The sequence below is a fragment of the Zootoca vivipara genome, chromosome 3, assembly GCF_965207765.1.
Source record: "Zootoca vivipara chromosome 3, rZooViv2.hap1.1, whole genome shotgun sequence".
Taxonomy (NCBI): domain Eukaryota; kingdom Metazoa; phylum Chordata; class Lepidosauria; order Squamata; family Lacertidae; genus Zootoca; species Zootoca vivipara.
In genome coordinates, this window is record NC_142586.1 from 46,522,162 (window position 1) to 46,548,732 (window position 26,571).

General features: G+C 40.0%; 1 protein-coding gene across 3 annotated transcripts in view; it reads right to left on the reverse strand.

Annotated features, from left to right (window-relative positions):
• Positions 1-563: 563 nt before the first annotated feature.
• The window catches only part of HACE1 (HECT domain and ankyrin repeat containing E3 ubiquitin protein ligase 1), a 38,602-nt gene continuing 12,594 nt past the window's right edge, over positions 564-26,571 (reverse strand). For 2 of the 3 annotated variants that reach the window (XM_035109321.3, XM_088665997.1), the window contains 16 exons: positions 26,115-26,216; positions 24,806-24,912; positions 24,107-24,257; positions 22,095-22,432; positions 20,225-20,293; positions 19,713-19,800; positions 18,441-18,552; positions 18,255-18,352; positions 17,569-17,656; positions 16,227-16,376; positions 15,516-15,712; positions 10,094-10,225; positions 9,401-9,499; positions 9,093-9,163; positions 2,269-2,382; positions 564-1,718 (listed from right to left, as the gene is read on the reverse strand). In XM_035109321.3, the coding sequence (XP_034965212.1) occupies positions 1,616-1,718; positions 2,269-2,382; positions 9,093-9,163; positions 9,401-9,499; positions 10,094-10,225; positions 15,516-15,712; positions 16,227-16,376; positions 17,569-17,656; positions 18,255-18,352; positions 18,441-18,552; positions 19,713-19,800; positions 20,225-20,293; positions 22,095-22,432; positions 24,107-24,257; positions 24,806-24,912; positions 26,115-26,216 (2,019 nt within the window). In that variant the 3' untranslated portion in view covers positions 564-1,615. Of the gene's footprint in view, positions 1,719-2,268; positions 2,383-9,092; positions 9,164-9,400; positions 9,500-10,093; positions 10,226-15,515; positions 15,713-16,226; positions 16,377-17,568; positions 17,657-18,254; positions 18,353-18,440; positions 18,553-19,712; positions 19,801-20,224; positions 20,294-22,094; positions 22,433-24,010; positions 24,258-24,805; positions 24,913-26,114; positions 26,217-26,571 lie in introns of all 3 variants that reach the window. The other variant, XM_035109319.3, reaches the window with a different exon arrangement.

The following is a 26,571-nucleotide window of genomic DNA, read 5'->3' on the forward strand; positions in this document are numbered from 1 at the left end:
TTTTATTTTATTTTTCTGTTGGAAGCCGCCCAGAGTGGCTGGGGAAACCCAGCCAGATGGGTGGAGTATAAATAATAAATTATTATTACTTGGGAACAATACTACTCATTATTCCAAGTGCAGTCTTGGTCACCTGCCCCAAAGTCCTGACTTAACAGCGCCACTTATATCCCAAGTCATTTATTGGAAAGTAAATTCCACTGACACAAAGGGAATGTGCTTCCTGGTAAATAAGTTTTAGATACATATCAGGAGAAAGGTGTCAAACACTTGTTAGGTCCTAGGCCAGGCATCCCCAAACTGCGGCCCTCCAGATGTTTTGGCCTACAACTCCCATGATCCCTAACTAACAGGACCAGTGGTCGTGGAAGATGGGAATTGTACTCCAAAACATCTGGAGGGCCGAAGTTTGGGGATGCCTGTCCTAGGCCTTTATTTATTTTGTGCTCTGCTATAGGAACTACTCAAAACCTGTCTGTTTAGTTAAATAAGCAGATATGAAACTTTGAAGAGCATCAAAATGAACATGGACAGACTCACAAACATGACCAATCAGTAGTAAGTTACAATAAAATATTTAACTTTAATGCATACTTTTCACACAGCTCAGGCCTGAGAACTGTATCGTCCAAATAAAAGGATTCATTCCTTTAAAATATATACAAACTCTGGAGGGGCATGAAGCCACTGACACTTCAGTGGTGCTTGAATCGTGTTGTACATCTGAAATGTAGAATATAAATTATCTTTTTTTTTCCAGAAGTTAAACTTCTTTATTGACAACAGAACAGACTTTTAAAAATGTTTAGATCAGTATTAAAATACTATAAAGCTAAAAAACGTTTTTTGTGACAGTTTCAGTAAGGTAAGCAGAACAAAAAATACATCAGATTTGGTATTTTGCATCATAGTTTTTAACTTTCTGTACAATGCTCCCTAGAGAAAAATAAATAAATGGCATTTTTCCCCATGCAAGGTAATGCATGGTCAAAGGCAGCGGCTGAGATTTTGCACCAGTTTCCCCCCCGTGCTTAAGTGTTTTTATTTCAATGAAATAGATTGGGCTTGATGCATTGGCTCTCAAACTGCCCTTTAACTGTGACCCTTAGGCAAAGCCACAGGAACTGCATATCCAATACAAATCTATGGCGCAAACTAGTGACTGAGTGGCAGCATTGAAAGTTCCTGGTAGCCACATCTGAGAAATCCTGACCCAACAAGTGTATACCAGATTGCAGCCCTCATGAGTAATTGGCCTTTGAGTGGGAGGGAAAGCACCAAGTTGAAAGATCTGATAAAGAGCAGGCAGAATCAGATGGGGGGAAACCTCCTATTTGAGAGATGAAAGGGGAAAGTATGACATGCTTAATACAGAACCACCATTTAAAAACTGAAGCTATAATGTACTCGGTATACCATGAAACAGCTATCTCAAGATCAGGATGAGATACAGGAAGAGGAAAAACTGGTTGAATTGCAATGGAAGTCAATCCCGCTCACAGACTGCGAAATCAAGTTGTTTTCCAACCAACATCATCTTCTTATTGACAGCTTGTTAAATTACTTCTGCCACTCTGAATTCCGCATCGGTAATCAGAGGCGTTGTCTGACTTCATTATGCCATTGTATAACCGTAGCTTCCGCAGTGTAACGCCACAAGAAGCCTGTCCTTAAGGATCTCTTTTTGGGGGTACTCGGGCAACTTCAGCATGTTGATACTAAAACGAAAAGAGGAAAGCATCCCATTAAGAATATGCAATCTGGAAAGAAACATTTGTCTTGCACAAGATAATCAACGCTAAACACTGAACTCTCAAATCTGCATTCAGATCCCAAAGCCTTGAAAATGAAGTTTACAGGGAGAAAACGCGCTGCTGCATTGCAGTCCCCCTTAGTATTCAGATGTTCTCCAGGTTGGGGGGGAGGGAGACATTTCTCTTAGCTTAAAAGAAAAAGAAAAGCAATATAGCAATTTAACATGAAGTATCCTTTAGTGAGATTGTACTGCTGCCCATTAAAACTATACAACAAGTTTGAATTCTTTCTTCAACAGTGTGGAAGAAATAATTGAAACACCTATAGCTTATGACTAGAACAACCAGATCTGCTTTGGCTAATGATACTGACCAGAGGCATTTATTTCTCTGATGAGCTTATACGAAGATATAATTCTGATCTTGAAGAATTCTTGCCCCTCTCTACAAAAGGAAAGCAAATGAAAAACAAAGGGATGTTCTCCATGCATTTAAATGAGGCTATTTAACCTACCATGTGCTTGATGTTGGTAGAAGATTTGGGGTATATGGCACAGCAGCAATTGTGAAATTTTGCAATCCGCTGCCACCCATTATGTGGGCAAAGCCACCATGGGGCACCCTGGAACTAGAAACACAAAGAAGGCATTACAATGGATGTTAAACATTTATTTACTGCAGTTATTAATATGCATGTTATTAACAGATATACCATCAGTATGTATTAAAATTCAGCTGAAATTCCACTTGTATTGCAACACAAGTAAAAAAAAAGTTCAAATACAATGTGTGCATAGGCAGACATTAATTGGCACCAATACCCTCTAAGTATTTAGAGTGCTTATACTATTGTGTTAGTATTTCTGCGGTCTACAATTGAGCAATCATTTATGATGAACACCAAATTATTATAGTTCTTGTTACTGTCTTTTTTTATGGAGCAGAATGGCTAGCATATACTAGCCAAGAAGTCCTGGCTCAACGTCAGCTCAAGCCACTAATGCAGTGATCTCAGTTCCCTAAAACTGGAAATAATCACTGCACAGAATTGTGGTGAAAAAATGATAATAGATAATAGATGATAAAACATCCTTTTAACTTGCGCAAGTGCTTCAGTGATCATCATTATCATAATTTACTTTTTGCGCAGTATTTACAGTACATTGTCGTTTTTCAATGATAATTATTTAGTGAATGCAATTCCGTACTGGGGAGGGGCAAGGGGAAGCAAGAGGAGGAAATGCAAAGTTAACATTCATGCCCACTCATCTATCCCCCACTCACCCCTGCAGAGGTGAGGGAGCGGGTGGCGCTGTGGTCTAAACCACTGAACCTCCTGGGCTTGCCAATCGGAAGGTCGGCAGTTCGAATGCACCTTCCGAACCTGCTCTCTCCCCCCCCCCAAATGGCTGGAGACAGAGAGTTGAAGCATCTGGAGTGCACCAAACTGGGAGAGGCAAGCCTGGATCAAGGCCACTAAGAGGAGAACTAGACAGAAAGGTGCTCAAAGTTAGGATGGAGGCAAGGTCATATGCAGAAGCCCTGCTCCATATGTCCTACATTCACTGGGCTCCCACTCCCTCAACTCGGTTCCTAACTTTCTCCCTTTTTTAAAAGGAGATGTGCAAAGCACTTGAACATGAGTAGAGTCCTGTGTGAAATCAGGGTCCCCAATGAATTAGAGCAAATGCATGAGTACAACTTTAGTTGAGGGGAAAATAGCAACCTGATGTCAAACTAATGCGTAGCTATATTTCTCAGTAGCCTTCAGGAATGTGGGGGTGGGGAACCTCACAGAGATTGCTATTTTTTGCTGGCAACCCTGTGTTCCTCATCATATGCAGGTCATCCTATTTACCATTCCCTCATTATATTAAAACCAGTCAGCAGATTCCTAATAATTTCCTATGCAAAGACCTCCGTTTTATATGGAGCTAAAATTCGCATTTTGGCTTCCAGCGGAACTACGAAAGTTAGCTAAGCATCCAGTTATAGCACTGCAAATAAACAAGTGAGAAATTCAAATACCCCCAAAGTGAAGTACTAACTAGTATCTAATGCAAAGATTTCACATGAAATAGAAACTGGAATGCAAGATTTCCAGGTTTCAAAGCTAAATTTTAACATGAGCTTGCTTTTAAAAAAATGCAATAGACTTTGCAAGAGAGTTCACAAGGCAGGACTGAAAGTGGGTTACATTTTCACCTCATAGATGTATTTAGGAACATACAGAATTAAACATAAATATTGGGTATTTGTTTTCCTCACAAGAAATATTTAGAAATATTTCACCCTTAATCATCAACAAAGTCTTCTTTTAAGAAAAATGTTGCATTAGGCATCCTGCAGTTTTCTCCTCCTATGACTTATTTTAGTTAAGTTCAGGATTGGTTTCATATCTGAACTCTTCAAGCACTGGAATTTCAGCAGCTGGTATTGCTTTTGTATATTTAGTTTTACAGATGTGTCTCATAGATGCTTTTAATTGTGGTATTTTTACATCATTCACTCTAGGAGCCCAGGGCTCCTAGAGATGTTACCTTAACTGACACATCACAAAGGGTTTTGTATTTATTTAAAAACATGTCTGTGCCACTTTTTCAAATGTTGGCTCACAAACAAAACATAGGATTATTTTTAATCACTGTCCCATATTGCAGGAGCACAGAATGACAGGATAAGAATCCACAGCACAACCAACATTTATTTGTTATGTTTGTGGTCCTTCCATCCTCACAAAGGGAGCCCAGGGCAACACACATACAATCCAACACAGTAGCAAAATGAAATGTTTGAAAACACTCACATAAAACCTGAAATAAAACAATACAACAAGGTTTACTTTAGTTCCAAACTGAACATGATTTAAGTCCCAGAACTTCCTGTTTTGTCTGTTTGATTACCCTTTTAGTTATACTGCCAGAAAGCAACAATTCAGTTGTGGATACACTACAGGTATCTTTTTTAGTAAAGAATGAAGCCAAGCATCGTCTGTGCTTTCCTACAATCTCCTCATTTTACTTCAGTACTCCCTTTTATACCTGTTGCCATAAAAAGCTTTTATTTCCTATCTGTCTGGTTTCTTGCTTCCAATCATGAGGTTTTTTTAAAAAAGATTATCCACATGAATTTGCTTTTTCAATTCCTTCCTGGCTTACGTTGCATTTGAGAAAAAGTTGGTTGCCATATGTGCTGTGTTTAATCCCCATTTGGAAGGTGTTCACTTTGAAAAGGTTTTACAGCTTCATCATCATTCTGGCATCCCTTTATGGATATGGATGTGTGTGTGCATTCCTAATTGAGATAAAGGTCTCTCTTATCTGAACCTTTATTTCAGGCACTTTAAATAACCTCCACAGCCATTCCCAATAAACAAATCCAATTCACCACATAATATATTCATTCTAAAACAGTAACATATTCAAGCATTCCTTCTCTTGAGAAGTGCCAGCAAATATACATTCCGCAAGTTTATCTGTTCTGAATGATGCTGAAATCAGATAAGGAGCTGAAGTAGTTGTGTGTGTGTGAGAGGGGGGGGGGAGTTTTGCTTCTTTTCTAAATCACCTCCTTACACTTTCTAAGACAGGCCCAGGAACCTGTGGTCCTCACTAAATTACAAGCAAATAGGGGGAACCTGAAGTGAAATAAAGGGATGGAGCATTGAAATAAAGAGGTTGAAGACATCCCACTACCAATTTCAGCCCTTGACAGAATACCCTCAAGAGAATATGGGCCCTGACATGGAAGGGGATATGTTTTCCCATTCCTGTTCTACAGCATAACCCAATAAAATCATTTCCACTATGACAAAGATTCCTCATCCCCAGTTCTACAAGCCTTGCTTATTTCAAACTTTTAATGCTATTTTTGTCTAGAACATAGGTAGGCAACCTAAGGCCCATGGGCCGGATGCGGCCCAATCGCCTTCTCAATACGGCCCGCGGATGGTCCAGGAATCAGTGAGTAGAATGTGTCCTTTTATTTAATATACATCTCTGGGTTATTTGTGGGGCATAGGAATTCATTTATCCCCCCCCCCAAAAAAAATAGGCCAGCCCACCACATGGTCTGAGGGATGGTGGACCGGCCCATGGATGAAAAAGGTTGCTGATCCCTGGTCTAGAAGCAGTGACCTTCCAAAAGCTGTTCTTCCTTTTTTTTCTCTCTATTGGCTATACAGATGCTTAAAGAGTTCCAACACTTGGGTGGGGGGGGGCATTATTAGGCAATAGCCTATTACAGTAATCCTTTGTATAGTAATACAAAAAAGCATTTGGGTGCCCTTTTCTTAATTTTTTCACCACATATTTGCATGGTGGAGCAGCAGCAGCATCCCACATTGGATTGCATCGTGACCTGGTAGTAGAAGTTCAATGGTCTATCAGGTTCCTATTTCATACATTAGAAGTCATGTCCAAGCAGCAGGGCATTGTTAGAGGATGGTCTATGGAACCTAAGCCATGGGTCTTTTGTTCCCTGCCCCACATCTCCAACCCTAACCCTTCCCGAGCGTAAAACTATTTATTTATTTATTTATTTATTTATTTATTTATTTATTTATTTTAAAAAAACAGGGTGATTAGGCATGCTACAAACCACAGTACTGGTAAGACAACCATCTGCAATTCTAATTCACCCAGAGGCACTTGTTTTAGTTTTAAATTGTACATAAGCTGTCATTCCTTTCAACACATCACTGGTCGGTTTGAGGAGCCAATCCACACACAGTTTACTGGGCCCAGACAATCCTGATGACTCAGCATAGCTCAGAGTAAACCCAAGAGACTGTCCCCCCCCCCCCTGAAAGACAGGTCGAAATTTGCAACTATACTTATAGATTACCTTATGCTTTGATTTTTCTGTTGTTTCATAGATGGGTTGCAGCAGGCAGAGGGCCTGAGAGAACGAAACCATAAGCCAAATCACCTGGCCAGGTACACAGACAACAGTTTCTTCCCCCTGCCACTGATCAAGCTTTTTTGTGTGTGTGTAAAATTCCATTTCATAGCTAAATTCACCAACTGTTAACATGTAGCTATGCAAAAGGAAGCTTGAGTTTGCAGCACCACATTGAAGGAAAAAAACCACAATACCATTGCAACTAGGCAATGGTACTAATAAAATCCCAAAGAACATTAAATAACCAAAGGCTACTAGATATCTTCTGCTGACATTTATAGGGAGGAAGCAAACTTAAGCCAGAATGCATACGAAGCAGAGCAACTTTCTAAAACACTAAAGTCAAATGCATCCCCCTGATACTATTATATCCACAGTGGAATTACACTCTTATTACGCGTGATGTAACAAAAATTAAAAGGAAGAGAAGCACAAGATGTGCTTAGGACACTTCTGCAAAATAATACCTATCATTGTTATTATCGTAGATCAATGAAATTAATTTGATGGTTTCTGGCTGCAGAAGGAAATTTGATTGTTCTCTCAAGTGGCACTAAACGTTTACTCTGGTTTTAGGATAAACTTACGATCCAGATGCTGAACAGAGAGAGCCAAGCGGCTAATAGCAAATCTGGACACAATTCATAGTTAAACACGCACAGACACAGCTTTTAGAGAGCAATTGAAATGGGTTACAGAAAGACAGGCTTGACAAACATCAGGAAAGACTTGTCACACACAACACACAGGATTTACAAATGGGATTTTGCTTATACTGAAAATAAGCCTAACCTCTCCACAGACAAATTCAGCATAGTGGAAGCTTAGAATACTTTTAGGATACTAAGGGGGTGTAACTTCATTCCTCATCAATAATGAAGCCATAACTCACTGTTCATAAGTAGATTCATAAATATGCTTTATAAACAGCCAATTCATTAATGACCTCACAGAAAGCTTGCTCAACATTAATCAGATCTACATTTCATGTTTGAAATATGACAACCCCCTTTTTGATCTCTCAGTCCTGCTGTCTTAAACGAAAACAGATGCCTAACACATTTCATTGTAATGCGTAACAAAAGAACGTGTTTTTAAAATAGCTTTTTATAAGCAATTATAGTAGACCAAGGACCCAAGAAGACAATATGTGAAATACATGATTTCACCAATAGACTCTGCATGGGGTGGGTGTAAGTATATATAAGAACCAGGGTTATCGCAAGAGAGGGAAGTTAACTCTTTTCCCTCACTCAACAAAACTGCAAACAAGAATAACCTACAAAATTCCAGCCCCCTGCTGCTATATTCCACAGAAAGGAAGTTGCATTAAGAGATCTTAAATGGGCCCTCTCATAGTTGCTCCTTAATAAGCAAACAGGAGAGGAGGAGACCAGAAATGGGTAATGTAATCATGCATTTCAATAGCACCTAGCAACCCTAATAGTTATTTCTCATTCAGCGGCTCCAAGGTCCAATGATTTCTTACTCTGCTAAAACCTGATTGGCCTCTTTAGTCAATTGTAGTCTTTTCCATCAAATGTGAATAAGCTTGAATGAGCTTGAATAAGCGTGAATAAGGCATATGTCAAGAATGCTTTGATGGTGTTTCCTGCTCGGCAGGGGGTTGGACTGGATGGCCCTTGTGGTCTCTTCCAACTCTATGATTCTATGATTCTATGATTTGTATAACAACAACAAAAATGTAAAGCTTGATTTCATGCTAGCAAGTGGACGACTGAACCAAAGGAAGAAGATTATATGGATTAATAAAAATGGAGCTTTATGGGTTGGAGAGCAACCAAAAAGAGGAAAGACTGAAAGAACAGTTTTCCCCATTAACAGGAGTGAAACAACTTCAGCCACCAAGTCTAGAATAAATTTCACAAGTTTCTTAAGGCCTTTCTTACTGCTACAAGAGCAGGTAACACAGGCTGTAACCCTAATATTACCATACTTACCTGGGCATAAGCCTCATTAAAGTAAACAGGAGTTATGTCTGAGCAGACATGGTGAGGATTTCAGTGCTATGTGACAAATCATGTTATCAACCAAATATTTGGTTGTTCCTCAAGGAAGAGGCCCCAAAGCACATTTATTCAGTTGTCAGAATACTAAAACTAGAACCTGGTTTTGTTGAAACAGGATTGGTAATAACTCCAAAAAAGAGAAAAGCTGTTAAGTATGCGTACGATGCAGAATTAATCCATGGGGGTTACAAAAGTTGATGGCAGAAAATTTCCAAGCACTTGACCAAGGATTAATCAGTCATGATGTTGGGATGTAAGATAGTGGACATTTCAGACCTGAAAATCAATATGCCATTGAGTGGATATGACTAAATGAATTATATGACACAACTCTGTGTATTATAAAATATCTTCAATGAATGACTATCTGAAATGTTACCATTAAATGTTACAAAAGGGTACTCACCTCCCAGTGACAAACTGCAACAACAATACTCGTTCCTCCTGACTCAGTTCTTCTACAACTTCCCAAAACCACTAGATGAAGAAAGCATATTTAAAAAATCTAAGCTGGTTTCTTTTTCAACTGTACACTAGCCGAAAGACGGGACATGCTTATACATTTGATGTTGTTAAGTTATGGAAATTAATAACTGCTTGATTCAAATAACTCGGTTATGCATCATTCTCACAATACTATTTTAACCCAGAAGTTAATCTCCGAAATACACAATTGTTATCTAATTGCCCTTATCCAGTTCATGGAGATCTTGCCTGAATAACAGTGTCATCTCTTTCATAACCACTTGTATATTCTGTATTTTTCATCCAGTCACTGACATCAATTTCCGGCATGCCTGAAAGCAGCAGTTCCTTCAAAAAAAAGAAGATAACCAAACCAAGATTGTGAATTTGCCAGGGAATTTTAATTTGAAAACAGCTGGTGTTAATCTGATACAATTTTTAAACTGGGTGAGGTTTTGGTATTTTTTTTAAGAAAGAGCTCCAATACTGGTATTTCAAATATTATTACTATGATTCAAAATAGGGGGCACTGCAAACAAATAAATAAATGTTTCCATTAATGGATGCAGAAGTTCAGAGTCACGTGAAATAACCCAATCTTGAGGGTTTAAAGAAAAACCAAGTTGCATAAAACACTGTACCCATCTCCAACAAAATTAAGTAAAATGCTGAGCCATGCTTTTCTTCAATGGTCAGCTGATGCCAGCCCCCTGCATTATCAGGTGAGGGGGTTGGGGACCTTGCAGTGCACAAGCAGAGGGAAATAGATTAAAACTGCTCTCTTCCCCATTCTACTAACAGAAGCCTTGCTATCAGCTGAGTGACATGGCTGGATGCAATCCTGAAAGCAGATAGCTTCAATACCATCCAATTACAGACATTATGGCTGTTCTATCACACTGAATGCTATCTGACGCAACTTAGATGGGGCATTTTACTTACCAGTTCATATTCATCAAATAACTGTATCAGAGAAGGTGGAATGAACATATGGAAGCCTTGGAGAAAAGCATTTATTTGAGGCTGAATGGCTCTTGTCATTCGAAGTTCAGTAACAAGTTGAACGTATTCTGCCTGAAAAGGTATATAGTTATGTGACACATACAAATCCAATCCAATTTGACCAGAATTTCAGTGCTTTATTCGCTCATCTGAAACCAGTTCTGGTCAATCTGTAATCTAGAAAGGCGAAAAAGTTAGAGGAAAAAATTAAGAATGTTTGGTAGAAGGTTTCCAAGGAAGGCCATTAAATACTGGGGGACAAAGTCTTGTGAAGCCCATTTATTTGACATGTATTTACAGACTTTTTTGGAATTATAACTTTTTTGGAATTAAAACATTAACTTATTTAACAACATGGTTAGCAATTATTTAGACAGGAACATTTATTATACTGTTTTAAGATGCCTGCTAAAAACTTTTTTATTTGAAGACTTTCACAATGCAATTTAGTTTTTTTGCTTTTATATGTTGCTGATTTCATCTGTGTACATAATTGATAACTTTATATAGATATATAGATATTGCTTAGAATTTTATTTAGAAAAAATTACAATGAACTACAGTGGTACCTTGGTTTCTGAACTTAATCCATTCTGGAAGTCCGTTCTTAAACCAAGGCGTGCTTTCCCATAGCAGCGGGGGACTCAATTTACACTCAACAGGAAGCAAACCATGTTTTTATTCCAAGGCAAAGTTCACAAACCAAAACACCTATTTTCGGGTTTGCAGTGTTCTTAATCCAAGTTGTTCATAAACTAAGCTGTTCTTAAACCAAGGTACCACTGTACATAGCAGTTAAGAGACAATTATCAGAATACTGAAGGGAAGACTTTGGTGAGGGTATTGCATACCTATGATTGTTAGCATACTTATACTTCTCTCTCTGCACATGTGTAGAGTTTCAGCTGCACAGACACCAGTAAATAGTTTTTCGCACTGTTTTCTACAAACTTCTGTTTGTACACTTCCCAATTCCCTCTTCCCCTCTGCTCAAACCTCCCACCACTGCTTGATGGGTCTTAGAATAGAAAGCTTCTCAGTGGCCAGTCGGAAATCTAGCACTCAAGCCTAGTTTGATGTGGGCAGATTGACCCCCAGTGCCTAATGAACCGGCGATTCTTCCCTTTCTTCTAGAAGGGTCTTCGTTGTTAATAAACCTCATGCCCTCATGAACATTTACGCTTGTCACAAACAAAGCACAGTAACTCTGACGGCACTGTAATAATAGCAGCAATGTATGGGGAGCTTATAAAGTAGTGTAAGCTTTAAAGGGCAGCTGCATTAAAAGAGCTTACTGCCCAAGCTCCAACAGAGGAGATGGAAGGAATAGGCAACCGAAGCATAACGGAGAGAGATGTGTAAGCTGGCCTTTTCAGAAAGAATTCCATTGTACAGGTAGTATAGAATTATTATTATTATTATTATTATTATTATTATTATTATTATTCATGATTTATCTATACCCTGCCCATCTGGCTGGTTTTCCCAAGCCACTGAGCAGCTTACAGCAGATATAAATTGTCAAACATTAAAACCTTTTCACTACAGGGCTGCCTTCTAAAAGTTGTGTAGTTCTTTATCTCCTTGACATCTGAGGGGAGGGTGTTCCACAGGGTGGGCACCACTGCCGAGAAGGCCCTCTGCCTGGTCCCCTGTAACCAGTGCTTTTTTCTGGGGGTGCGCAGAGGTAAGCATACCCCTAAACATTTTGGGAATCTTTGTACTTTTGTCCATTTACTGTATTTATTTTTCTCCGATTTGCACTATAAAATGGTGATTTTCTTGAGTCAAAATAAGAGTACCTCTAAACGGTTTTTTAAGGGGGGGGAGGACTGCCTGTAACTACACTTCTCGCAGTGAGGGAACTGCCAGAAGACCCTCAGAGGTCGACCTCAGTGTCTAGGCTGAGCGATGGGCATGGAGACGTTCTTCAGGTATACTGGGCCAAGGCCGTTTAGGGCTTTAAAGGTCAGCACCGACGCTTTTAATTGTGCTCAGAACCAGTGAACATCCTTAAGGAGCAGTGTTATATGGTCCTGGCGGCCAGTCACCAGTCTCGGGGTTCTGTGCCCACCCTCTGAATGTTAATTTAGGCAAGTTGCACTCATATAATTGGTTCATCCTTTTTCCCATCAACTCATGAAAGGATTTATCCGCACAAACACCTGCATGGAACCCCACATATTACTCTCTCCTTTTTTTGAGCAGCATATTTTCTACCCCATTCTTCACATGACCCAAATCATCTTCCAAGGCCTCTACCCTCAAACAAACCAATTAATCAAAAGGTATATACTCCTTCACATACAGCAGGAACGGCATGCAAAATTCTAGTAAGATGTAACGTTTATCCATAGACCCAGATAAATGCGTCGGCAGCTCAAAGGTGCATGTACTGTACATGCAAACTCACATGTACCTATTTGCATTTTTGTAAGACTCAACCACTATCTGTTTTGTCATAAAAGTAGACCACGTTCTGAACACTTGTGGAGATCCCCAGAGGCCCAGTTCTATAATCAACAGGATGTTCACATTTTAAGAACATCTGTATTTCAAACCTGTTAAAAATGCGAACACTTTTGAAAAAATATTTGAACAGCTTAACAGGTGCTGAGGCAAGCTATTTGAAGGTATGCAGGACCTAATTTGAAAAGATATGAAAATCCCTGAAGTCGTACAATTCTGGCTTATACTTTTAAAATATTTCACTCCTTTCTACCATGCCCAAAATAAGTTCCAAAGGAAAAGAATCACGAGGCAGGATAAAGACAGAGCCAAAAGTGCAGAACTATAAACTATGGGGGTCCATGCCGAACTTAATGCTCAGTTTTTGCTGCATCTGACCTATATATGAGGCAGGTTCTTCAGAGGGAAGCAAATACTGAAACATAGACAAATATTCCTCATCTATTTAAGCTTTCTCAAGTATTGTGAATGTAACTACTTTATCAGGCAGTGACAACCCCCAGCAGCTTGGTTCAATAGCTAATTGCAAAAGAGCATGAGACAAAAATTGTACAGAGGTCTACCGCTAAAATGCAAATGGCGTGCTTAAGATTTTACTGCATTCAGACTGAACATTATACAAATCTGGTTTGCCTACAACCACCATAGCCAGCGACCACAGATCCAAACAGCACTAAAGTTATTACTGGAGGCCACCACCCATGCGGAACAGCAAGATATGAATCTTCAAATCTGCAGTGAGATGATTAATAAATAATAATAATTTATTATTTATACCCCGCCCATCCAGCTGGGTTTCCCCAGCCACCCTGGGCGGCTCCCAACAGATTAAAAACAGAATAAAACATCAAACATTTAAAACTTCCCTAAACAGGAAGGGATGTTTGTAGGGATATATAAAGGTCACAAGTCTTTCAGTGCTGAGAGTCACATTACTAACATATCCCAACAACTACACAGACCCTAAGGTTGGTATCCAACAGACGCATTCTGGCCCAGCAAGAATTTTCACTTGCACAAAGGAACTTACATCCTTTCCCCCAAGCCTCCACAGCAGATCTGAGGGCGGCACAGGCTGCATGCAGGGAGACGATGTCCCTCTGACCAAGTGGAAATCCTTGCAGTAAGAGAACAAGTTACCTGGATTCAGCCCAGTGGCAAAGGAAGCCACTCAGGCGCCAGGGGCGGGGCGGAGCAAGCCGCCCATGGGGCGGGGCACACTGCAGGGCCTCCACCCACTCAGCCGCCCTACAACTGGGGGGAGGCAGCGGGCGGACAGTTTGGGCAGCACGGAGCCTGCGCACGCCCAAGCCACCGCATCTCTCCCAGGAGACGCGTGGCTCGGGCGCGCTACAGGCGCCACGGTGAGTGCCACCCGGCATTTTGTCACCTCCCTCAGTGGTGACACCTGGGGCACCCACCGCACCCCCTTACTCCTCCCTTGATTCCACCCTTAGAATTTAAGGGCAACATTGAATTCCAGTTGTTAAGAACAGAAGCCAGGCCTATAGCCTCTCTCATCCAGCATCCTGTTCTCACAGTAGCCAACCAGATGCCTTTGGGAAGTGAGCAAGCAAGACCTGAGCGCAACACCACTCTGCCCACCTATGATGCTTAGCGACCAAAATTCAGAAGCAGACTACTTCTGACAGTGGAGGTAGAGAATAGACATCACAGGCAGCGGCTAGTACCGTAGTAGTTGCATGATACATCACATTCACCCTTCCTCACAAACAAATACTGGAAGCAAGGACAATATTTGCCTTTTTTCACAGGCACACATAACTCTTCAACGACTGGAATGTTCATCTTCATGCACAATGTGGGGAATAGTCTACTTCAGTCATCCCCAAACTTCGGCCCTCCAGATGTTTTGGACTACAATTCCCATCTTCCCCGACCACTGGTCCTGTTAGCTAGGGATCATGGGAGTTGTAGGCCAAAACATCTGGAGGGCCGCAGTTTGGGGGTGCCTGGTCTACTTGGCTGCCATAAAACGTTAAAAAAGATCAAGACACAGGATAGCACAAACAGGTACTGTATTACCTGCACAAAACTCTCTTTTGTTTCAACAAAAATTAGCGTCCTACATTATGAAAGCATCCAAAGCGCCCCAAACACAACAAAGTGACACCAGGTGGCCGTTGGCTAACATGGCAGGTGGGTATTCTAAAAAGATTCAGCATGGAAATGTAAGAATGGATATCCACGCACAGAGATCTTCCTGAGAAGGATATTTAGGCAGAAAATAGGATGCCCTTTTGCCCGGGAATAAGTCCCATGAACTCAATAGGACTTGCTTCTGAGCAGTTGTGTGCATTGGGTGTGGTTACTCAGTAGTGAAGCAGAGATACTCTGTGCATGCTCAGAGGTTCTTAATTCACATTAAGGACATGAAGAGTCCCTAACTAAACCATCTAGATCTAGATGAAGATGCAAGATCTAGATGAAGTTAAGCCCTCTACATTGGCAGCTATTCTAGAATGTGCTAGGGTACTTCTGATATTTGTTTAAAAACATCTCTCTTTACTCAGACTTCCCCCAACGATTCACTTCAGTTGTCCTATATTTTCTGATTATATCTGTGGCATGTGAGTTTCAAATGATGGTTTTAATGAGTGGTATAGAAATGTTTCTGAATCAAGCTGCTACAGGCTCGTCCAGCGGGCTTGCTGCAAGAAATTCAGATCATACTGTGTACCTGTGCCTCAAATGTTGCTTTGCTTCAGTCTTCAGAAGGAGAGGTCAAAACAGGACAGGATCACAATCTCAGTAATAGGTGCTGTTTTGCTCAGGGCACATTGTGCTTCATGGAAAACCAGCCTGCTGCCACAGGTCTCAGCTAGAAAGGGGCAAGAGGCATGACATGCAAATATAACCCAAAACGACTCACTTTGTTTTCCTGTGTGACTATTATACTTGCACCCCCTGGTTTCAAAGGCACTTCCTCCATTGCTCCAAACACATCCGTCTCAACAGAGAAGGTCAGCTCTAGCCCCAAGTCACTGATGTCATTATCTAGAATCCACTGCAAGTTCTTTCCATACTCTGGATCAATAGATGCCACGTCTTGGTAGTTTACAGGAATACCTTGGAAAAACGCAAAGAAAAATCCCTTCATGCATTGTTAGTTCAGGAACGGTTTTTTGCTGTGTTCTGTTTTATTTGTGGTAAAGCACTGCCATCTACAGACACACTGAAACAGTGCAGGGCAGCAGGGATAGCAAATATATAACAGCCATATTCACAAACAAATGTTTTTCTGGAAAACTGTTAATTTAGCAGTTGCTCTGATTTTCCCATTCATTCCAATAGGTGTGAATTTGACTCAATAGTTTAGCAAGTTAAATTAAAAAGCCAAAACAAATCTGAAAGGAGGATGGGGGCAGACATGAAACAGGTTTTCATTTTTTGAAAAAAGTTCCATTGCAAATTGCTGCTCAGGTCCATAGCATCCCTATTAGTACAGGAGGATCTTTATAACAACCTAACTCTTGCTGAGCTCAGGAATGGGGTGAGAATGAAATTTAAATACAGTGCAAGACATCTCTTTAGCATGATACACTGCGCATCACGAGAAGATTCAAGACTGCTGGAACCATACCAAGTATATGCTTGTAGAATGACCTTGTGAAGTAAATGTTGACCAGCTGTCTGTGATTCAGTGCTAAACCCAAGATCTGTCCAGCAAATCTGAAGTAGTTCAAGTGATCAGGATTTACAGAAGAGTTGCTATTTGGCTGGAAAGTGGTTCCTATTGTCAAAAAAAAATGTAAGTATTAGGTTTCACTTACAGGCTTTCAAACTGTCTAAAACACTAACATTTGATTTGTTTTCTGTAGCTCAGCATCAGTACAAAAGAAAATGTGGCCAACAAAATCCCACTTTAAAAAAAAATACTGTAATTAAAAATGAAATAAAATAAAATCAAGAAATATAACCTTAATTTCTATTTTACAGTCGTACCTTGGTTTTCAAACAGCCTCGTTCTCGAACGTTTTGGCTCCCAAACAATCAAAACCCAGAAGTGAGTGTTCCAGTTTTTGAACGTTCTTCTGGAAGCCGACCGTCCGACAGGGCTTCTGCAGCTTCTGATTGGTTGCAGGAGCTTCCTGCAGCCAATCAGAAGCCGCGCTTTGGTTTTTAAATGGACCTCCAGAACGGATTCCGTTCGACTTCCAAGGTACAACTGTAAATTAAATTTCACTCTGAAGATACCTTTTATTAAAAACAATCGGCAGTATCCAATGTTAGTGCAATGACTTTCATTTGTGCAACAGAACTTTTCCTTCCTATCTGCTCCCAACATGTGCTCTGCAAATCAGCTCTGGAGGAGTTTGGAAACCCCAGAACAGACTGTGGAGAAGCATAGGAAGAAGAAATTTCATTGCTCAGCCAGAAGCCCTCACATTAATGGAAAAACTTTGTTGGACATCACCCAATGTTTGCTTGTTGCCAACATATTATTCCTTCTCCTACATCTCCATTTTCACAAAAACAATCCTAATGTCAGAATTATTTTATTAGGTGTTACACAAAACTATCTGTTCCACCTTCAGACCGAGAACACATAGTCCAGGAAATTGATCAATAAGCCAAATGGAGCTTTCAGCTGAAGGTTGGCAACTTGACCTTGAAACTGAAGGGTGTTAAAGCAGCAATTTTTGGGAAACTGGGGTGAGCTGCGGTTTAAAGAGAAAAAGTAAGGAATATAATTGAATACATGTAAAAGTTTAAAAAATATAAATCTAGCACGGATGAATGTTTAATCTCAAAACCTTCTCCTTTATACATTAGGAAGTGAACTCTTGTAAAAGGCTCATACTTACACTTTTTGAGAGCCAAATGTAAAATTCTGAGAGTTTTAGATTATTTCTGGCACAGTCTTGGTTTGCTGTTCATGATTAGCTTCGAGCTATTGTAAGAGAAAGGAGATTCCAACCTACCATCAGCTGATTGAGTAAAAAGGCCATAATCTGGGTTAACTATCTCATTGGATAAGATATCAAACCACTCACGTACCACGCCTTGACCCTGGGTGCAAAACACAGAGGTGAAATACTTCAGATAGAGTTTTGTATACAGTATTCATTTTTCTGTCCTATTTTTTCTGTCCTATATTCGTTTTTCTGTCCTATATTTTTCTGTTAAAAATATCAATTTGTATAATGTATTTTTTTAAGAGAGAAAAAAGCCCACCATGTCTTGTGATCCTTCTTAAGAAACATGGCTCAAATTTTTACACTGTGTTATCCTGCCCAGCACATTTCTGTATGTCTTGGTATATGAAATGGTGTATCAATATTCCCAAGGGTCTGCAAAAGACTTTGACCAGAATCACAAACAATTGCGCTGTTCACAGCCAACAGCAAAAGCCCTAAAAGTGACACATTATTCTTCTGATATGCATTTGCTCTGCAGAGTTTTTGCTTTCAGAGATTTTTTTCCTTCTTGATCTACCTACATCAGAGCCTGGCATATCCATCAGTGAGCAAACAGTCCCAGGTAGGTTTTTCCTCCTACTTAGCTTAGACTTGCAGTGAGAGTTTCAGAACTGCTATCCTAAGGGGTTATTTTAAAATGCATCTCATAAAAAACTATGCTTTTACACATTATACACAATTACACTCACCATGCCTTCTTCGCCATGGAAACGGACAGCAATTCCCTGTTTCAGCTTTGCACAATTTGCTTTAGATACAACTTCGCAGCTGCTCCTAAAAATAGAATCTAAATATGAAAACCAATTAATTCCTTTACTTTTGTCTGCACAGAAGGGCTTTGCATGGAGAGGATGGCTCGAGTGAAAATTCCTTACCTCTGTGGACCAGCAGAATATCATTTTCATTCACTGGCCTATGAACCATGTCCGAGTCTGGCTGCCCTGAATGCAAGTGCTCATAAAACCATTCACAGCGATCTTTAAAGGGCTAGGTGGAGGGGGGAAAAACACAAGATCAAGTGTGTCAGGTGTATCATGAAACAGGAAGGAATTAAAGGGTTATGCTGGGCACCAAGTTATAGAACGCCCAGGATCCAGAAGAGCCTTCCTTTGCGCTAGTCCAGTGGATTTTTTGACTGGTTCTTTTAACAACTTGGGATAGCAATAGGCCAAAGCTACTTTTGAAAACTTTCTCAGTTTACAAAGGTATTTTCCTAGTGGTATAGCAAGCTGGTGCTCAAAGCTCCGTAGGCATGCAGTACACTGAATCCAATTCAGGATAACTCACTGAATGGCAAGTCTTCCTCTCTCAACCAAGGTTCCTCACCTGGGAAAAACATGTAACCTATGCTTCCTTTCACATAACATTCTAATGAAAAATAGGATCGTAAAGGATTTTGTTCATCTGAACTGAAGTTTATACGGTTTAAAAATTAAATAAAAACACATTTTCTACTTCAGAATATAGATATGGCTAGCTTTTCAGCAAGTCAATATGGCTCAGTCTCCCAGAGGTGTGAAATGGGAATAGTCTCTCTCTCAACAAGATGTAAATAATAAAATTACACTATTGTATCAGTCTTATCATTTTTGCAATCAGAGGATTAGATGTACCAATAAATCTAAATGAAGGTGAATAGCATATTTATAGATTTAACTTCATTTATGGCTTCTAAGTCACATAACGGTAAAGGTAAAGGACTCCTGACAGTTAAGTCCAGTCGTGAACAACTCTGGGCTTGCGGCGCTCATCTGGCTTTAAAGGCCGAGGGAGCAGACATTTGTCTGCAGACCGTTTTTCTGGGTCATGTGGTCAGCATGACTAAGCTGCTTCTGGTGAACCAGAGCAGCGCACGGAAACACCATTTACCTTCCCGCCAGAGCGGTACATATTTATCTACTTGCACTTCGGCATGCTTTTGAACTGCTAGGTTGGCAGGAGCAGGGACCGAACAATGGGAGCTCACCCCGTTGCAGGGATTCGAACCGCCGACCTTCCGATTGGCAAGCCCAAGGCTCAGTGGTTTACACCACAGCGCCACCCGCATCCCCTTCTAACCCACATGGCTTTTGGCAAACAATTATGTTTTATGTTTTAGAATGGAGCCACAGTTTGTATTACACATTAAATATGTTTTCAACACTCACTTGTGCTTTTATGATGTGCATGAATCTGGACATCAGTTCAGGACACTCAAGAAGAAAGTGGAAGTGATCAAAAATAATTTTGGGATTTCTGGGGGGAAAAGATTAAGATTAAGAAATGTGCCCAGTTTTGAAAAAAAATATGATTCCTCTTAATCCCACACACATTACGGAGGATGTGCAAATACCACTCCTGTGCTTCCAAAGGAGTAGGTGCTCACAAATGAAATAATAGCATAGAAATAGACGGAAGTGGTTGACTTTGAAAAACGTTTCATCATGAATATAAAGCAAGTGTGATAAGAGATCTAGTGGTAGTGCACATATTACAAACATGATGACTCCCACATTCAAAGCTACCCTATAGTGAACTATAGCATTCTATGGAGTAGTACTGGAATATGAAGAATGGAGTTTTATACAACATACCAAGTTACATAAACTCAGTCCATTAGACTGAAGTTTTTTATCTCACGGGAAATATTTCATGAAAATGTTAATTTCTGGTAACATACCGATTTACAAAGCACTTAAGAACATTATCGTGTTTGCAGACAAACTCTATGAAGCGAGGAGATGTCATTCTGCAATAATAATAAAAATCAGATTAACAAAGTATCCAAATCTAAAGATAACAACCCGTCACACCATTATCTTTTCTAGGAGGCAATCCAAACAATTCAGTCTGGAGCAGCTTTCTTAAAATCACTCATTCCATATTAGAGAAGCTGTTTTTATAGGGGGGGGGACCTCAACCTCCTGCAGCAATCTATCAAAAGATATAATTTTAACAAGACAGAGCCTCAAACTTTAATACAGTAGCACAGGATTATAGTGAGCATGCAATGGGGACCAACACCATTGTGTTGGAGAAAAGACAGTATGCAAATGTCTCCTGTAGCCTCCCGTTACTATGGCTGCAGACATTTGGACCAGAGATTGTAGCGGTTTAGTGACTCTCCTTCACTAAACCACTACAATTTGAAAATGTTCCCCATCCACCCCAGCCAATTGTTTGAACCCTGAAAGGTGTTTTAAAATATACCCCCAAAAATGGAACAAAAAAGCCTTGAACACTAGTTTTTATTTCCAACAATATTCTAGAATTCTGCTGGCATCACATTCGACTGAACATAAACAGATGGTTCTAACTTGGGCACTGAGGGTACAAGTTTCAGCAATCCTAACATCTACAAAGCAAATATGAAGAGTATGTTTTTCTGACCTTGTATTCCAGTGATATAGATAACAGAAAGGCCATCTGCTCAGCTTTCCACAATACATGAAAAGATGGGAAGATACATACTTTTCCCTGAGGCACTGCGGAAGTGAAAAATCACTAACACATTCCTAGGCAGTAGCACCTTAAAGACCAACTAAGTTTTTATTTTGGTATGAGCTTTCGTGTGCATGCACACTTCTTCAGATACACATTCCTAGGCAGTCAGGCCTGCATTTCCTTAGCCTAATTACTGGTCTAGATTGGTCCTAAATGAGAAAGGCTAATTTCTGCAACTGTCATTTTCTTTGTAGTAACAGTAAAAGCTTACACAAACCAATTTATAATTTAAGTTATCCAATGACTCCTTTTGTCAAAGATACCTGCTGTCCAGAAAAGAGGGTTGTTACTTGCTAGACTGCCAGCTTTTTATTAAGGGTGCCTTTTCTTCTTCTCAAATAAAAACCCGGAACCACTGTTTTAGCTTAAACAACATTTTCTGTAAAGGTCCTGTCTCGTGCCTGTGCTGGGAAAACTATAGTCCATGAAGCAACGACCAGTGTAATGAAAAGCTTTAATGAGGTCCAGCCAATTAGGGGAGAATTAGAATCTGGAAAGTTGTGGTGGACGGTAGGAATTGTTAGGAGCGGCTGGTCCAAAAAAGTCGGAGGTCGCAGGAAGCTACTAGAACCTGCACAAAATGACTTATTGCTACGCCATGATTGCTGAAAGCTTCATGAAGGCCGATTGTACCCCAGGAAAGAGAAAGCTGTGACCTTCCAGATGTTGTTGGACTATAAATACCAGGCATCCCCAAACTCGGCCCTCCAGATGTTTTGGGACTACAACTCCCATCATCCCTAGCTAACAGGACCAGTGGTCAGGGATGATGGGAATTGCAATCCCAAAACATCTGGAGGGCCGAGTTTGGGGGTGCCTGATAAATACAATAATCCCTGAACACCAGCCTTGCTGGCCAGGACTGGAGTCCAACAAAATCTAGAACATCCTAGGCTTCTCATCCCTTTTCTAACCTCAGGTTTACAGCCGACCTTTCAACCTTATTATTATTATTATTATTATTATTATTATTATTATTATTTAAAGAAAGCATTATGGACCTGGACTCTGTAAAAGAAAAGGTGTGCAAGTCTGAGGCTTCTTACCCTTGAGGCATCTGACAGGAACAACACATATAAAATGCCTGAATGACAGCACTCAGCCGGTTTGCTGTCACGGAAATAACATCCTGGCAATCTGCGTACGCTTCTTGCGTACTGCCAACTTCATACATTTTAGGGTCCCCCGTGTCCATAGATAACGTTGTGCTCTTCTCTGATGCGGCAACATCAAATATATGCGTAGGAGCGCCATCTTGTTGATCTGGTCCCTTTTGCTTCAGTAAAATAGAAGTGATATTGGCAGAGTCTCTTTTGTTTTTCATCAGTTCTGCGGATATTAGAGCTAACCATTCATCTAATGAGTGCCAGAGTAATTCCAGAGGCTGCAAAGCACAAGAGAAACTGAATTTAAAGCAGACCAATAGATGTAATTTTAGATTACTATAGGGAAGCTATTAGGATTCTAGTAAAGCGATATTATAAAAAAATGAAACCAGTTTTCTGCCATATCCTCCATCTGTGTGGAGCATCTGCAAAGGAAAATAGCCCATTTGATTAAAAGCCATGCTGACATTATGGTTTTGCCAAAAAATAATAATCATTTCATATTGTTACTAATAGATAGTACGCAGACAACTACTAAGCAGATAGAAGGGCTACAGAGATCCCCAAAGGTATAAATCAAGTCTACATTATGGGTTATGCTGGTTTTATGAACACCAGACCCTGCACCAAACGACAACCAGAATCCAGTCATAGCCTTGAATAGACCACAGAGCAGAACTTAAAGTTAGCACAAGGTAAGCAGTGACCAAGACAAATTCCTACCACTTTAAATATTTCCCTTTTTCTGTGAATAGGCTTGAGGTTTCACAGAAAGAATGCCAGAGCAAAATTTCAGAAAACGTTACTTTAAAGATTCAGAGGGAAATGTAAGCTTCCAATAAGCATGCCTTATTTTATACTTCAGATTTCTTAGGTATTCACTCCTAAACAAAATTCTAATTTTTTATGTGAAAAGAGGATTTTTAAAAATCAAATTCCTATCCATTTGTGTTTCTAGGAGAAAGTTATTTTTGCCTATTCCTCTTGTTTTCCTATAGTTTTTCACGCGGTAACTTTTTACATTTACTTTCTCCCTTGCTGTTTCTTTTCTCTCTTTTTCTGAGATTTTAAACTTGCAGACAAGATAATCTGCTACCCGTGAGTCTTGCTGACCCAATGATAAGCTTATTCCTATGAAATACTAACTAACATAGCAGTTCATATGTTCTGAGTGTGCTCAAAAACTTTGTAGTTTTTGCAGACAAATTTGGCAACAGGTTTTGGAGGCCTATAATTATATCAATACTAAAGGTTGTATGAAGAAATATTGCAGTTGCCACACTTGTATCTTATGTGTCACTAAATATAACAGGGAAAGGGGCAAAAAGAGGGTTGATTTCCACAATAGCCAATATGGGGACAGTATCTGAAGCCTATTGAGTGAGAAAACTCTTGTGATAAAGATTGCCCACGTGGTTGTGGTACCCACTCATTTCTCAGAGGCAGCAAAGAGAAGCAGCTCTCCTTCCACTCATACATGTGCAAGAAAACCACCTTAGATTTTATGCAAAGGGAGAAAAGAGATCCATAACTAAAAAAAGGTCTACAGTTCAGCAGCAAGGTCTCGACCTCAGTAGACCCACTTCTTCAGTCTCGCTATAAACACAACACAAGGGTTTTTCAGAAAAATCAAGCACACAAAATGGGCTATCATATCAATCACACATCAGCAGAAGCAATGATATTTATAAAGTTAGGACTGGGATATGCAATTTTTAGGGCACTCCGTTTCATGCTACACAGGATGATCTCGAGGGAAATAAAATGAAAAACATTTTGGCAATCAGTTAAGTTAAGCATTGATTACAAAGAAAAAACAAGTGGTCCCAACTTAAAATGGGTATCAATAAACTTACGTCCTCCTCATGAGATGCCTGATTAATGAATGCATGCTTTGTGAAATTCATCTCTTTAAGGTCTATCTTCCTAATAACGTCAACTACTTTTCTGACCTTGAACACTTGGCTTCTTGGAGTTTTATTTCCATTGTACCCCATGTCAATTCCATTATTGGGAGTGGATGGCCCAAGTCGAAAGACATGACAAAATATCCTCACGATTCTCAGCAGGCTCTTCATTTGAGCTTCATAATTACTTGACAAGCTGGAAAGTACAAGAAAGGCTTCAATATAACGGAGAGACTTCCTTAGGACCCAAATCAAAATCTTCGAAATAGCTACAACCATAGACCCGTCAATTCTCCACTGGCATAGCACCCCAGCTCTGCTCTTCAGCCTATCCATTGTTTAGACGTCTTGCTTTGTTGCCTCAACTCTGCATTTTATAGGGAATTTAGGTCATGGGAGCAAGGGAATTTAGGTCATGGGAGCAAGCCACCCAGTCAATTGCCATACTATTTTCCCTTTCCAAATGACCACAGGGCAGGGGGAGTGGAGTGATACAGGAAGAAACGGTACACATTATGTATCCACGTACACAAAAGCCAACAATGTAGTTGCACATCCGGGCCTGCTTTGTTTCTTCTGGCAGACAGCAGCAAAGACTTAAGAAAAAACCTTTCAACCTATGTGTTTAAGTAAATGTGCTTTGGTGGGAGTTAAAATATTCCATCGCAGGAGAAACCCCCCCCCCACACACACACACAAAGGAAACCTAAGAGAATAGATTATTTGTGGTGAGGCCCAACTTACCTGAGTAGTTTGTGACCATTTGTTGTAGCCACCTCAGCAAGACTAGTCAAAATTTTAAGGTACTGGTTTTCATTCTGCTGAGACAAGTGTTCTAGGACTTGCCGCAACTAGATACAGGAGGGAGGGAAACAGTCACAAAAATTTTGATCACACCAGACAGTAATTTAAAATGTTAAACCAACCAACCAACGTCAACCAATAATTTCTAACACAAGTAGGGCTATCACCAAACTGCTATAGTTTTTAAAGTAATATATGGGCTGCAGCAATGTTTGAGCATCTCACCATACACACGAGGGCAATTAAACGCTTAACAAAAAGAGACGGAGATGGGTGACGGAGATGGGGGGGTCCATTCTGAGCAGTGGGGCTGAGGACCAGCTTGGACTCATAAATCTTAATCAAATAAGTGTTGGAAATGTAAAGAGAAAGAAGGTTCTTTTTCTCATATGTGGTGGTCTTGTAGCAAGGTCAAAGCTTACTGGGAAATGATATACAATGAATTGAAATACTGACAAGCTGGAACGTGTCCAGAAGAGGGCAACCAAAATGGTCAAAGGCATGGAAACGATGCCTTATGAGGAACGGCTTAGGGAGCTGGGTATGTTTAGCCTGGAGAAGAGAAGGTTAAGGGGTGATATGATAGCCATGTTCAAATATATAAAAGGATGTCATGTAGAGGAGGGAGAAAGGTTGTTTTCTGTTGCTCCAGAGAAGCGGACATGGAGTAATGGATTCAAACTACAAGAAAGAAGATTCCACCTAAACATTAGGAAGAACTTCCTGACAGTAAGAGCTGTTTGGCAGTGGAATTTGCTACCAAGGAGTGTGGTGGAGTCTCCTTCTTTGGAGGTCTTTAAGCAGAGGCTTGACAGGCATATGTCAAGAATGCTTTGATGGTGTTTCCTGCTTGGCAGGGGGTTGGACTGGATGGCCCTTGTGGTCTCTTCCAACTCTAGGATTCTAGGATTCTATGACACCTTCCAAGAAATGTGGACCTCTTTCTTTAACTATGTTAACGGCCAAATTCAAGACCTTGTTCTACCAACTGCTCAATCTTCCTGGTGGAGAGGTTACGTTAAGTAACATGTTTGAACACTGGATCTGTAAGCTTATGTCTAAAGTCATTGGATAGAGCAAACACCATTAGATGTAATGCTGAATAAGTGGTTAATGGTTCTAGTTTTTGTATTTGTTTAAAAACCAATACAACTTTTTTTAATTAAAAGGAAAACTGCTATAATTTGCAAAACCTAGCTGATTAACACATTGGGTTGGAGACTAAACGTAAGAAGATAACTGAATTCACCATGTTTTCTCTAAGTTCTTCATTTTGTGTCATTTGAATAATTGTTTGGAAAAGTCTAGGATGGTGCTGTATTAGGATTTCACAAGTCTCTCCATAGCCACCCTGGAAAAGAGAGGATTTTTATTTAAGCAATAATTTAAATCATATCCTTCAGAAAATGTCGTAACTGAAATACACTGAGTTTTAAATGAAACACAAACATAGATACAATTTTAAAGGGACATGCTACTAGGAAGCAAGGTCAATTTAAAAAAACCAATAGCAGTGAAAAATAAGGGTAAGTGTTCTAACTCATATCTCAATATTGAAACTTCCCTTTTCAACTCTTAAGTTAGGGAAGTCCATTTGTGTGAGAGAATATACCCTGTTTCTCATATTTTAAGACATACCCATAAAATAAGCCATAGCAGGATTTTTAAGCATTCAAGGAATATAAGCCATACCCCAAAAATAAGAT